The sequence below is a fragment of the Bufo gargarizans genome, unplaced genomic scaffold (genome assembly GCF_014858855.1).
Source record: "Bufo gargarizans isolate SCDJY-AF-19 unplaced genomic scaffold, ASM1485885v1 fragScaff_scaffold_587_pilon, whole genome shotgun sequence".
Taxonomy (NCBI): Eukaryota; Metazoa; Chordata; class Amphibia; order Anura; family Bufonidae; genus Bufo; species Bufo gargarizans.
In genome coordinates this window covers 341,878-353,773 of record NW_025334145.1, presented here as the reverse complement: position 1 = coordinate 353,773, position 11,896 = coordinate 341,878, and the positions used below count along the sequence as shown (strand labels likewise).

The 11,896-nt window shown below is 53.2% G+C and overlaps 1 protein-coding gene across 2 annotated transcripts; it reads right to left on the bottom strand.

The window, feature by feature from the left end:
• Nucleotides 1-2,873: 2,873 nt before the first annotated feature.
• On the bottom strand, nucleotides 2,874-11,892 carry MON1A (MON1 homolog A, secretory trafficking associated). 2 transcript variants are annotated; one of them, XM_044273360.1, is made up of 6 exons: nucleotides 11,705-11,892; nucleotides 11,268-11,378; nucleotides 10,798-11,199; nucleotides 7,832-8,597; nucleotides 3,588-3,735; nucleotides 2,874-3,232 (listed from the first exon to the last, which is right to left on the bottom strand). In XM_044273360.1, the coding sequence occupies exons 2-6, from the start codon at nucleotides 11,371-11,373 to the stop codon at nucleotides 3,092-3,094; spliced, it is 1,563 nt and encodes a 520-aa protein (XP_044129295.1). In that variant the 5' UTR covers nucleotides 11,374-11,378; nucleotides 11,705-11,892; the 3' UTR covers nucleotides 2,874-3,091. The 2 variants fall into 2 exon arrangements, with proteins under 2 accessions (XP_044129295.1, XP_044129294.1); XM_044273359.1 differs by having other exon boundaries at nucleotides 2,874-3,197.
• Between the last annotated feature and the right edge of the window lie 4 nt (nucleotides 11,893-11,896).

Here is an 11,896-nt window from a genome sequence, read left to right as displayed (position 1 = left end):
TGTCTCTATACACCACCACAATGGATGTGAAATGAAGCGGACAAGATGTGCTTTACCTCCAGACTGTCAGCTTCACCTGCAGACTGTCAGCTTCACCTGCAGACTGTCAGCTTCACCTGCAGACTGTCAGCTTCACCTGCAGACTGTCAGCTCTACCTGCAGACTGTCAGCTTCACCTGCAGACTGTCAGCTTTACCTGCAGACTGTCAGCTTCACCTGCAGACTGTCAGCTGTAATCTGAGGGATTTACATCCAGATCAGGTGAACGGTGCAGGAATTACAGCAGTTGCATCTGTGCCTCCCACTTGTGAAGGGACCAGAAGTAATGGGACAGAATAATAATCATAAATCAAACTGTCACTTTTTAATACTTGGTTGCAAATCCTTTGCCGTCAGTTACAGCCTGAAGTCTGGAACGCATAGACATCCCCAGACGCTGGTCTCATCCCTGGTGACGCTCGGCCCGGCCTCTACTGCCACTGTCTTCAGTTCCTACTTGTTTTTGGGGCAATTTCCCTTCAGTTTTGTCTTCAGCAAGTGAAATGCTCAACCGGATTCAGGTCCGGGGATTGACTCGGCCATTGCAGAACCTTCCACTTCTTTCCCTTAAACGCTTTGGTTGCTTTTGCAGTATTATTATTTATTATTAAAGCACCATTCATGCCATAGCGCTGTACATGTGATAAGCGGTGCACACACATAATACAGACAATTGCACTAATCATAAACAAGACGAGTTACAGACTGGTACAGAAGGAGAGAGGGCCCTGCCCGCGAGGGCTTACAATCTACATGGTATGGGAGGACACAGTAGGTGCGGGTGAAGCAGGTCGTGGCGGTATAGAGGCAGCAGGGTCACTGGTTGTCGGCTTGTCTGAAGAGGTGGGTTTTCAAGTTTCTTTTGAAGGATTCCACTGTAGGTGAGAGTCTGCTTTGGGTCATTGTCCATCTGCCCTGTGAAGCGCCGTCCAATGAGTTCTGAAGCATTGGGCTGAATATGAGCAGATAATACTGGCCGAAACCCTTCAGAATTCATCCTGCTGCTTCTGTCAGCAGTCACATCATCAATAAATACAAGAGAAGCAGTTCCATTGGCCGCCATACATGCCCACGCCATGACACTACCACCACCATGCTTCACTGATGAGGGGATATGCTTAGGATCATGAGCAGCTCCTTTCCTTCTCCATACTCTTCTCTTCCCATCACTCTGGTACAAGTTGATCTTGGTCTCATCCGTCCATAGGATGTTGTTCCAGAACTGTGGAGGCTTTTCTAGATGTCGTTTGGCAAACTCTAATCTGGCCTTCCTGGTTTTGAGGCTCACCAATGGTTTCCATCTTGTGGGGAACCCTCTGTATTCACTCTGGTGAAGTCTTCTCCTGATTGTTGACTCTGACACACATACACCTACCTCCTGGAGAGGTTCTTGATCTGGCCAACTGTGGTGAAGGGCGTTTTCTTCACCAGGGAAAGAATTGTTCGCTCATCCACCACAGCTGTTTTCCGTGGTCTTCCGGGTCTTTTGGTGTTGCTGAGCTCACCGGTGCGTTCCTTCTTTTAAAGGATGTTCCAGACAGTTGTTTTGGCCGCGCCTGATGTTTTTGCTATCTCTCTGATGGGTTTGTGGTGTTTTCAGCCTAATGATGGCTTCACTGATAGTGACCGCTCTTTGGATCTCATCTTGAGAGGTGACAGCAACAGATTCCAGATGCAGATATCAGACTGGAAATGACACCTGGACCTTGTATCTGCTCATTGTAATTGGGATAATGAGGGAATAACACAGACCGGCCGTGGGACACCCGAGAAGACAATTGTCCCATTAACAAGTGGGAGGCACAGATGCAAACTGCTGTAATTCCTGCACTGTTCACCTGATTTGGATGTAAATCCCTCAGATTACAGCCGACGGTCGGCGGGTACAGCCGACGGTCGGCGGGTACAGCCGACGGTCGGCGGGTACAGCCGACGGTCGGCGGGTACAGCCGACGGTCTGCGGGTACAGCCGACGGTCTGCGGGTACAGCCGACGGTCTGCGGGTACAGCCGACGGTCTGCGGGTACAGCCGACGGTCTGCGGGTACAGCCGACGGTCTGCGGGTACAGCCGACGGTCTGCGGGTACAGCCGACAGTCTGCGGGTACAGCCGACAGTCTGCGGGTACAGCCGACAGTCTGCGGGTACAGCCGACAGTCTGCGGGTACAGCCGACAGTCTGCGGGTACAGCCGACAGTCTGCGGGTACAGCCGACAGTCTGCGGGTACAGCCGACAGTCTGCGGGTACAGCCGACAGTCTGCGGGTACAGCCGCTTCATCTCACCTCCATTGTGATGCTGTATAGAGCCAAACATGTTCCAATTGTGTCCATGTCCCAATATTTATGGACCTGACTGTAGTTACTTGGTCACGCAGTGGGTCCGCACTTGCCTTCACAGCAGCCAATCAGAGCTCAGCTTTCATTTGACCAGAGAATGAGGCCTCCTGTCTCCTCTTGGGGTGGCAGTGTTGTATTCCAGACAGAATTGCGCTGCCGGCGGCTGGGGTCCGCACTGGATCATCCACAGACGTCCTCGGACCTTCGCGCTCCAGCAGAAGCCATGGAGAAGGACTGTGTGGAGGGAGGGCAGACTCGGGCGGCGGTCCCGGGATCACTAGCCGCCTGTCATGTAGGCATCTCTCTATTCCAGTCACACCCAGAGCTGCACTCACTACTCTGCTGGTCTCAGAACACAGGGCAGCACAGTACGAGGTGGGGTCACTGCAGCTCTGGCTGTGACTGGAGAATAGGACATGATATAACTGTAGACCTGTGACCGCAGCTCTGGCTGTGACTAGAGCATAAGGCATGATGTGAAATGACCGTGGCGCTGCTGCTTTCATGTTCAGATCTTGTTATATGAATTACAATGACAGATCCTGTGATACGGGATGAGCCGTGTACAGACAACATGGCCGCCAGCGGCTGCTCGGAGAACATGTGAGGAGCGGCGCTGCACCCGCGTAATACAGTGTTCATTATAAAGTCTGTGCATCCAGGAGAAACACGCTGTGCGGGGCCCGGCGCTGGACGCCATCTTCTTTGGTCGCGATCAGTAGGTGGGGGAGCTCAGGATGAACAGCTTCTCCTCCTCCTTGCGGATCCAGCGCAGAAGACGGGAGACACCGGTCACAGCTGAAGACTTCGTCACTAAGGGGCTGAAACAGACGTAGAGCTCAAAAGCCTCGGTGACCTGCAGAGCGCGAGAAGCGGGAGGGGCGTCACACACTGCTCAAATCAGGACTCTAGGAAAGCTGGGCGGGAGGGGTCATGGCGGCTATACGGCTCCATGTTAGCACTCCTCTCCATTTCCAAGATCTCTGCTTGCTGTCATCGAATGTTTACCGCTACAGTGCATCATCTCTTTCCCTTGCACCAGTCAGACAACTTCCAGATGTAAACTACAATGTTCACATGTATTGACAGCAAGCAGAGGTTTTGGATATGGTTAGAAACTGCCCCAAAGTCTATTAGAAAGCTGCAGAAGTAGGATGAGGCTGTATTGGCAGTTGAAGGGGCCCTTCATGCAGGGCGTTTCTGCTACTCACCCAGGCCACGGTGTTCTCCTGGGGCCCCACGTGGTAGATGCTTGTGAGCGGGTGTGCGCTGCAGTGTGCCCGGCCGTGCAGATACTGGTACAGCGACACCAGGCGCTTCTCTTCTCCCTCCGTGTTGTAAGGAGCGGCCATCGCCGGACTGTGGAGACATCACATGATCATCATAGAAGCCTAGAATGTGCCGGCAGATAAGGACTATGGATAGCCCCGGCCCTATCTTATATGGAGGATGGCCTTATGCCTATCCCATGCATGCTTAACCTCCTCCACTGTATCTGCAGCTGCCACTTCTGCAGGAAGGCTATTCCCTGCATCCACTACTCTCTCAGTAAAGTAATACTTCCTGATATTCCTGTTAACCCTTTGCCCCTCTAATGTAACACTGTGTCCTCTTGTAGCAGTTTTCCTTCCTGTAAATCTTCTCTCCTCTTTTCCCTTGTTGACTCCCTTTATGTATTTAGCCGTCTCTCTCATCTCCCCTCCGTCTCGTCTTTCCTCCAAGCTCTACATGTTAAAGGGACTCTGTCACCAGTTTCTAACCCCCCCTTTTAAAACTATTGTTCTCTCCATGGTGCCCTTGTCATTACAAAGCTGTTGTTATAAGATAAATCCGCCGTCTAGTTTTGATAAAAATCGCTTTTATCTAACCTGTCAATCTTCTGGATAAGGTGCCCAGGGCGTTTCTGAAGGTCTGAATCCGCCGCCGTTGGTGCCCAGCTCCTCCCATGATCCTTTCAGCGCCGCCTGGATGTAAAAGAAATCCGCCTCCGGCTCTCCTCAGTGCCCCCTCCTCCTTTTCAAAGATCCCGCGCGTGCGCACAGGCCTGTGCCTGATGCGCCCGTGCGGACTTTTAGATTCTGCCTCGTTGAGCGAAGCGCGCGCGCGGGATCAAGCGCGCACTGAGGAGAGCCGGAGGCGGATTTCTTTTACATCCAGGCGGCGCTGAAAGGATCATGGGAGGAGCTGGGCACCAACGGCGGCGGATTCAGACCTTCAGAAACGCCCTGGGCACCTTATCCAGAAGATTGACAGGTTAGATAAAAGCGATTTTTATCAAAACTAGACGGCGGATTTATCTTATAACAACAGCTTTGTAATGACAAGGGCACCATGGAGAGAACAATAGTTTTAAAAGGGGGGGTTAGAAACTGGTGACAGAGTCCCTTTAAGGTCCTTTCATCTTCCTGGTCAGTTTTATCCTGCAATCCATGGACCAGTTTAGTAGCTCTTCCCTGAACTCTCTCCAAAGTATTAGTATCCTTCTGGAGATATGGCCTCCAGTACTGAGCACAATACTCCAGATGAGGTCTCACTAGTGCTCTGTAGAGTGGCATGAGCGCCCCCTCTGTCTACTGGTAATGCCTCTCCCTATACACCCCAGCATTCTGCTGGCATCTCCTGCTGCTCTATGACATGGTCTGCCTACCTTTAAGTCTTCTGAAATACTGACCCCTAAACCCCTTTCCTCAGACACTGAGGTTAGGACTGTATCGCTGATTGTATGTTCTGCTCTTGGGTATTTACGCCCCAGGTGCATTATCTCGCACTTATCAACATTACATTTTAGTTGCCAGATTTCTGACCATTCCTCTAGTTTTCCTAAGTCCTTTTCCATTCGGTGTATCCCTCCAGGAACATCAACCCTGTTACACATCTTTGTGTCGTCAGCAAAAAGACCCACCTTACCATCGAGGCCTTCTGCAATGTCACTGATAAAGATATTAGACAATCTGGGTCCCAGAACAGATCCCTGAGGTCCCCACTGGTAACAAGACCATGGTCTGAATATACTCCATGGACTACAACCCTCTGTTGTCTGTCCCTCAGCCACTGCCTAATCCATTCAGCAATATGGGAGTCCAAGCCCAAAGACTGCAGTTTACTGATAAGCCTTCTATGTGGGACAGTATCGAAAGCCTTACTAAAGTCCAGATGTTCCACAATCCTCTCCTTTAATAGGGTTTCCATTCATTTCCCCACTATTGAGGTCAGGCTTACTGGCCTATAGTTGCCCGATTCCTCGCTACTACCTTTCTTGTGAATGGGCACAACATTTGCTAATTTCCAATCTTCTGGGACGACTCCTGTTGCCAGTGATTGGTTAAATAAATCTGTTAATGGTTTTGCTAGGTCACCGCTGAGCTCTTTTAATAGCTTTGGGTGTATCCCATCAGGCCCCTGGGACTTATTTGTAGTAATTTTAGACAGCTGACGTAGAACCTCTTCCTCTGTAAAGACACATGCATCAAAAGATTCATTAGTCTTCCTTCCTAACTGAGGTCCTTCTCCTTCACTTTCCTTTGTAAGAACTGAACAGAAGTATTCATTGAGGCAGTCAGCTAGTTCTTTATCTTCTTCCATATACCTTCCTTCTTTTGTTTCTAATTTGGTAATTCCTTGTTTTAGTTTCCATTTATGTATCTGAAGAATGCCTTATCGCCTTTTTTCACTGACTGAGCTCATTCCTCTTCTGCCTGGGCTTTAGAAGCTCTTATAACCTGTTTGGCCTCTCTCTGCCTAATCTTATAAATTTCCCTGTCATCCTCGTTTTTTTTTTTTTTTACATAATTCCTAAATGCTATCTTTTTGTTTTTAATGATTTGGCCACTTCTGCTGAGTACCACAGTGGTCTCTTCCTCTTTTTGCTTTTACTGACGAGTCTAATGCAATTTTCTGTTGCCTTCAATAGTGCCACTTTTAAGTAGTCCCATTTCTCCTGGACTCCAATGAAACTGTTCCAGTCTGATAGGGACTCGTGTACCACTAATCTAATTTTAGAAAAGTCAGTTTTTCTAAAATCTAAAACTTTTGTTTTTGTGTGGTGTGACTCAGTCACTGTACTTATAGTAAACCACACTGACTGGTGATCACTAGATCCCAAGCTTTCCCCTACAGTAATATCAGATACCAAATTCCCATTTGTGAATACTAAATCTAAAATGGCCTCCTTCCAGGTTGGCTCCTCCACTACTGGCTGTAGAGATAATCCCAGTAGGGAGTTTAGAATATCTGTACTCCTGGCAGAACTAGCTATTGTGGTTTTCCAGTTTACATCAGGAAGATTGAAGTCTCCCATAATGATAACTTCCCCCTTCAAGGTCATTGTAGCTATTTCCTCAACTAGTAGATCATCTAATTCTTTGACTTGGCCAGGTGGTCTATATATCACACCTACACGAGTTACCTTATGATTATCAAGCTGCAAGGTAACCCAAACTGACTCCAAATTGTTCTCGCTAACTTGTATTAGATTAGATTTTATGCCATCTTTCACATACAGGGCCACCCCTCCCCCTTCTTGCCTTCTCTGTCTTTCCTGTATAGAGAGAACCCTGGTATTGTTATAGCTGTCATTACTCCCATTGAACCACGTCTCAGTAACAGCCACTACATCTATATTCTCAGATGCCATTATAGCCTCAAGTTCATTGATCTTATTCCCTAAACTGCGAGCATTTGTAGACAAGACTCCGAGCTTGTCATTTCTTAACCTTTGTTAGGCGCGCCGCCACATGGCGCAAGGAAACGCCACGTGTTTACAGAAAAGACGCCCCTGGAGGAGGGTCAGCAGGATCAGAGCGACCACAAGATGCCCTCTTCCATTCCCGCCATCTTTGTGCCCATCCCTCCTGCTGCCCCTCATCCATTCCTGCCATCTTTGTGCCAATCATCCATTCCCGCCATCTCTGTGCCCATTCCTCCTCCTGCTCCTCACCCATTCCCGCCATCTCTGTGCCCATCACTCCTCCTGCCACTCACCCATTCCCGCCATCTCTGTGCCCATCCCTCCTCCTGCCCCTATGGGAGCAGTGCCCTCAGATCTTCTGGGCCTCATTGTTGGGCTGTGCACGACACTGAGGGATATTTATCATGTTTCAGGCCACGTTTGCGCCATATTTTGCGGCTTTTCACAGGCGGCGTACATTTCAATTTCTGTAGATGCCAAATTTTATTGCCCCTTTATGTCTCACTCTCTGCTTGCTGTCACGGAACTAAAACATTCATTGTTTACATCCAGAGGACAGAGTCCTGCTCACACTGTTGTCCAACAGTCCCCTGCATTCCAGCCTGGATACCACTGTAACAAACCCTCTGCTGCGAGTCAGACTTATTCAGGTTTTCTGTTAATAACAATGAACGTTCGCAGCAAGCAGAGATGGTGAGTTTAGAACGTCTCATCAGGCTCTCACACAAGCGGTGGCACCGCCAACCTCCGCCTACTTCTCCCGCTCACCTGGTGAAGAGTCCAGAGCTCTTGGACTTGTACAGGAAATGTCTCAGTTCTGGGATGCCAGCTTGTGCCACGTCATAGGGCACGCCCCACAGAGCCTCCTTCAGTGGCGCCCACGTCCCTCGCTTCTCCAGGCGCTCCATTATCTTCCTCTTGCAGTTGGACACAGTGAAGAAGTCCTCACGGTCCGTGGCCACCATCAGTAGGAGCAGCTCGGGCTGGTGGCTCAGGTACGAGATGTGGGTATGGAAGAAGCCGGACGGGTTGAACTTCGGGAGACATACGGGCGTCCAGGCCTCGCCCTCCCGGAAGGAGCTGGACGAGGTCACCAGGTTGAAGAGCAGGTGGATGTCGATGGGGTGCAGATACTGGTCCTTTCTCCTGACCAGAGTGACCAGCTGCTGCCTGGACATCAGAATGGAAAAGACCAAACTCTTGGCCTTGGCCTGCTGGAGACAGTACGTGGCAGCGTCCCGCAGTCCTGGGGTTAGAGGCAGACAGCGGACGGCGGCCAGGAGGAAGCTGGGGTCAGAGTCCATGGAGTCCAGCAGGTTGTCAGTGATGCGCTCAGAGCCGGTGAGTAGTCGCCTCAGGTCGTAGCTGGGCCGCTGCTGGAACAGGTGGTGGAGCTGAGCCCCGGTGACCAGGCTGACGATCTGGTAGTAGACGTACCGCAGCTCCTGCGCAATCTCCTGCTCCGACTGCCGGGTGTGCGACACGGAGACCAGCACCAGCGGGGAGCGCCGCACAAACACCACCGTGTAGCCGTCTGCCAGAGGAAGGGAGAGATCATGGAGACACTTACACTGGGGGGGTAGGGTTTAATCAGGCACAGGGGCCCGAACAGAGGACTGGGAGTGTCAGGGTTTAATCAGGCACAGGGGCCCGAACAGAGGACTAGGGGTGTCAGGGTATAATCAGGCACCAGGGGCCCGGACAGAGAAGTGGGGGGTGTCGGGGAATAATCAGGGGCCCGGACAGAGGACTGGGAGGTGTCAGGGTATAATCAGGGGCCCGGACAGAGGACTGGGAGGTGTTAGGGTATAATCAGGGGCCCGGCACAGAGGACTAGGGGGTGTCAGGGTTTAATCAGGCACAGGGGTCCGAACAGAGGACTAGGGGTGTCAGGGTATAATCAGGCACCAGGGGCCCGGACAGAGAAGTGGGGGGTGTCGGGGTATAATCAGGGGCCCGGACAGAGAAGTGGGGGGTGTCGGGGTATAATCAGGGGCCCGGACAGAGGACTGGGGGGTGTCGGGGTATAATCAGGGGCCCGGACAGAGGACTGGGGGGTGTCAGGGTATAATCAGGGGCCCGGACTGGGAGGTGTTAGGGTATAATCAGGGGCCCGGACAGAGGACTAGGGGGTGTCAGGGTATAATCAGGGGCCTGGCACAGAGGACTAGGGGGTGTCAGGGTATAATCAGGGGCCTGGCACAGAGGACTAGGGGGTGTCAGGGTATAATCAGGGGCCCGGCACAGAGGACTAGGGGGTGTCAGGGTATAATCAGGGGCCCGGCACAGAGGACTAGGGGGTGTCAGGGTATAATCAGGGGCCCGGCACAGAAGACTAGGAGGTGTCAGGGTATAATCAGGGGCCCGGCACAGAGGACTAGGGGGTGTCAGGGTATAATCAGGCACCAGGGGCCCGGACAGAGAAGTGGGGGGTGTCGGGGTATAATCAGGGGCCCGGACAGAGAAGTGGGGGGTGTCGGGGTATAATCAGGGGCCCGGACAGAGGACTGGGGGGTGTCAGGGTATAATCAGGGGCCCGGACTGGGAGGTGTTAGGGTATAATCAGGGGCCCGGACAGAGGACTAGGGGGTGTCAGGGTATAATCAGGGGCCTGGCACAGAGGACTAGGGGGTGTCAGGGTATAATCAGGGGCCTGGCACAGAGGACTAGGGGGTGTCAGGGTATAATCAGGGGCCCGGCACAGAGGACTAGGGGGTGTCAGGGTATAATCAGGGGCCCGGCACAGAGGACTAGGGGTGTCAGGGTATAATCAGGGGCCCGGCACAGAAGACTAGGAGGTGTCAGGGTATAATCAGGGGCCCGGCACAGAGGACTAGGGGGTGTCAGGGTATAATCAGGGGCCCGGCACAGAAGACTAGGAGGTGTCAGGGTATAATCAGGGGCCTGGCACAGAGGACTAGGGGTGTCAGGGTATAATCAGAGGCCCGGCACAGAAGACTAGGAGGTGTCAGGGTATAATCAGGGGCCTGGCACAGAGGACTAGGGGGTGTCAGGGTATAATCAGGGGCCTGGCACAGAGGACTAGGGGGTGTCAGGGTATAATCAGGGGCCCGGACTGGGAGGTGTTAGGGTATAATCAGGGGCCTGGCACAGAGGACTAGGGGTGTCAGGGTATAATCAGGGGCCTGGCACAGAGGACTAGGGGGTGTCAGGGTATAATCAGGGGCCTGGCCCAGAGGACTAGGGGGTGTCAGGGTATAATCAGGGGCCCGGACTGGGAGGTGTTAGGGTATAATCAGGGGCCTGGCACAGAGGACTAGGGGGTGTCAGGGTATAATCAGGGGCCTGGCACAGAGGACTAGGGGGTGTCAGGGTATAATCAGGGGCCTGGCACAGAGGACTAGGGGGTGTCAGGGTATAATCAGGGGCCCGGCACAGAGGACTAGGGGTGTCAGGGTATAATCAGAGGCCCGGACTGGGAGGTGTTAGGGTATAATCAGGGGCCTGGCACAGAGGACTAGGGGGTGTCAGGGTATAATCAGGGGCCTGGCACAGAGGACTAGGGGGTGTCAGGGTATAATCAGGGGCCTGGCCCAGAGGACTAGGGGGTGTCAGGGTATAATCAGGGGCCCGGCACAGAGGACTAGGGGTGTCAGGGTATAATCAGGGGCCCGGACAGAGGGGTGGGGGATGTCGGGGTATAATCAGGGGCCCGGACAGAGGATGCCACCCAGCTTTCCCAGATGCAGATATCAGTCGGAGGAGTGCGGTACCTGCATGGATCGACCGGATGGCGTTTTTTTCCGTCTCCAGAAAGGACACAAGCGCCATCATGACTCCGGCGGTGCTGGACAGCGCCTCCTCTGAGCGGTAGCGAGAATACACCGGCTTCCCCGCCTCGCTCAGCACAAACACGTGCTTCTGCTGCCGGTACCAGTCATCCAGCGGCCCTTCCTCCTCCTCCTGCGGCGGCGCAGGGTCCGCACACTCCGGGGTCGCCTCCCGGATCTGCTCGTCGCTGTGGGTGGAGCTTACACTCAGCTGAGTGCTGAGCTTACTGAAGTCCTGAGTGATCTCCTCCATGTTCTCACCCTGGGGCCCGGGGCCCTCCACTTCTCCAGTCAGGTCCTCGTATGACTGAGCGTGGACAAACATGGCTTCATCCTGACTGGCCCCTGCGGAGAGAAGCAGACGCGTCAGAGGGCCCAAGAGGCAGGGCCTGGGCTGCAGAGCTGACACTCACCGGGCTCCGTCCCCTGGGTCAGCGCGGGGCTCTCACACCGGTCACCGCCTTCTTCTACGGACAGGGCTGAAGCCGCCGTCTCGCCGTTATCCACATCTGACGCCATGAGCTCTGTGTGAACGAGGCACAAAGGCTGTGACAGCAGTAGGACAACAACTCCCAGCGTGCCCCGCGCGCTCCACCGGAGGTCAGAGCCTTCCCCGGCGCATTCTGGGGGTTGTAGTGCTCTGGAGAAGAAACCAGTCCTAGTGAGAGGTCACAGGGTCAGCGCTAGGGGCCCCAATATCAGGGTCACTACAAGCCCCAGCAGAACCTCAGGCCTTGACCTGCTTTGTGGAAGGCCGGCTGGGACTTGTGGTACCACAACTGCTTGACACAGCCCTATCCAGAGACCCCCCATATGACGTCAGGGCCAGACTATAACGCGTGCGACACACCTTATTCCTCGCAAAAGTGGACTATAACTCCCAGCATGCCGCGCGCGGCCTTCACCCGCTTCCCGAGCCGCTCATTTCCGCAGAGACTACACTTCCCGGCATCGCCCGCTCCTCCGAGCTCTTTGGCTGCTGGGATTTGTAGTTCACATCACGATATTTCCGCACAGCCTGCCGCGCAGGTACTTCAACTCC

Coding starts and splice junctions, on each gene's coding strand:
- MON1A (XM_044273359.1), bottom strand. CDS start 11,373: ATGGCGTCAGATGTGGATAACGGCGAGACGGCGGCTTCAGCCCTGTCC. Junction 3,736..7,831: donor AGCTCTGGACTCTTCACCAG/GTGAGCGGGAGA, acceptor ATGTCTCCACAG/TCCGGCGATGGCCGCTCCTT. Junction 3,198..3,587: donor AGGAGAACACCGTGGCCTGG/GTGAGTAGCAGA, acceptor CGTCTGTTTCAG/CCCCTTAGTGACGAAGTCTT.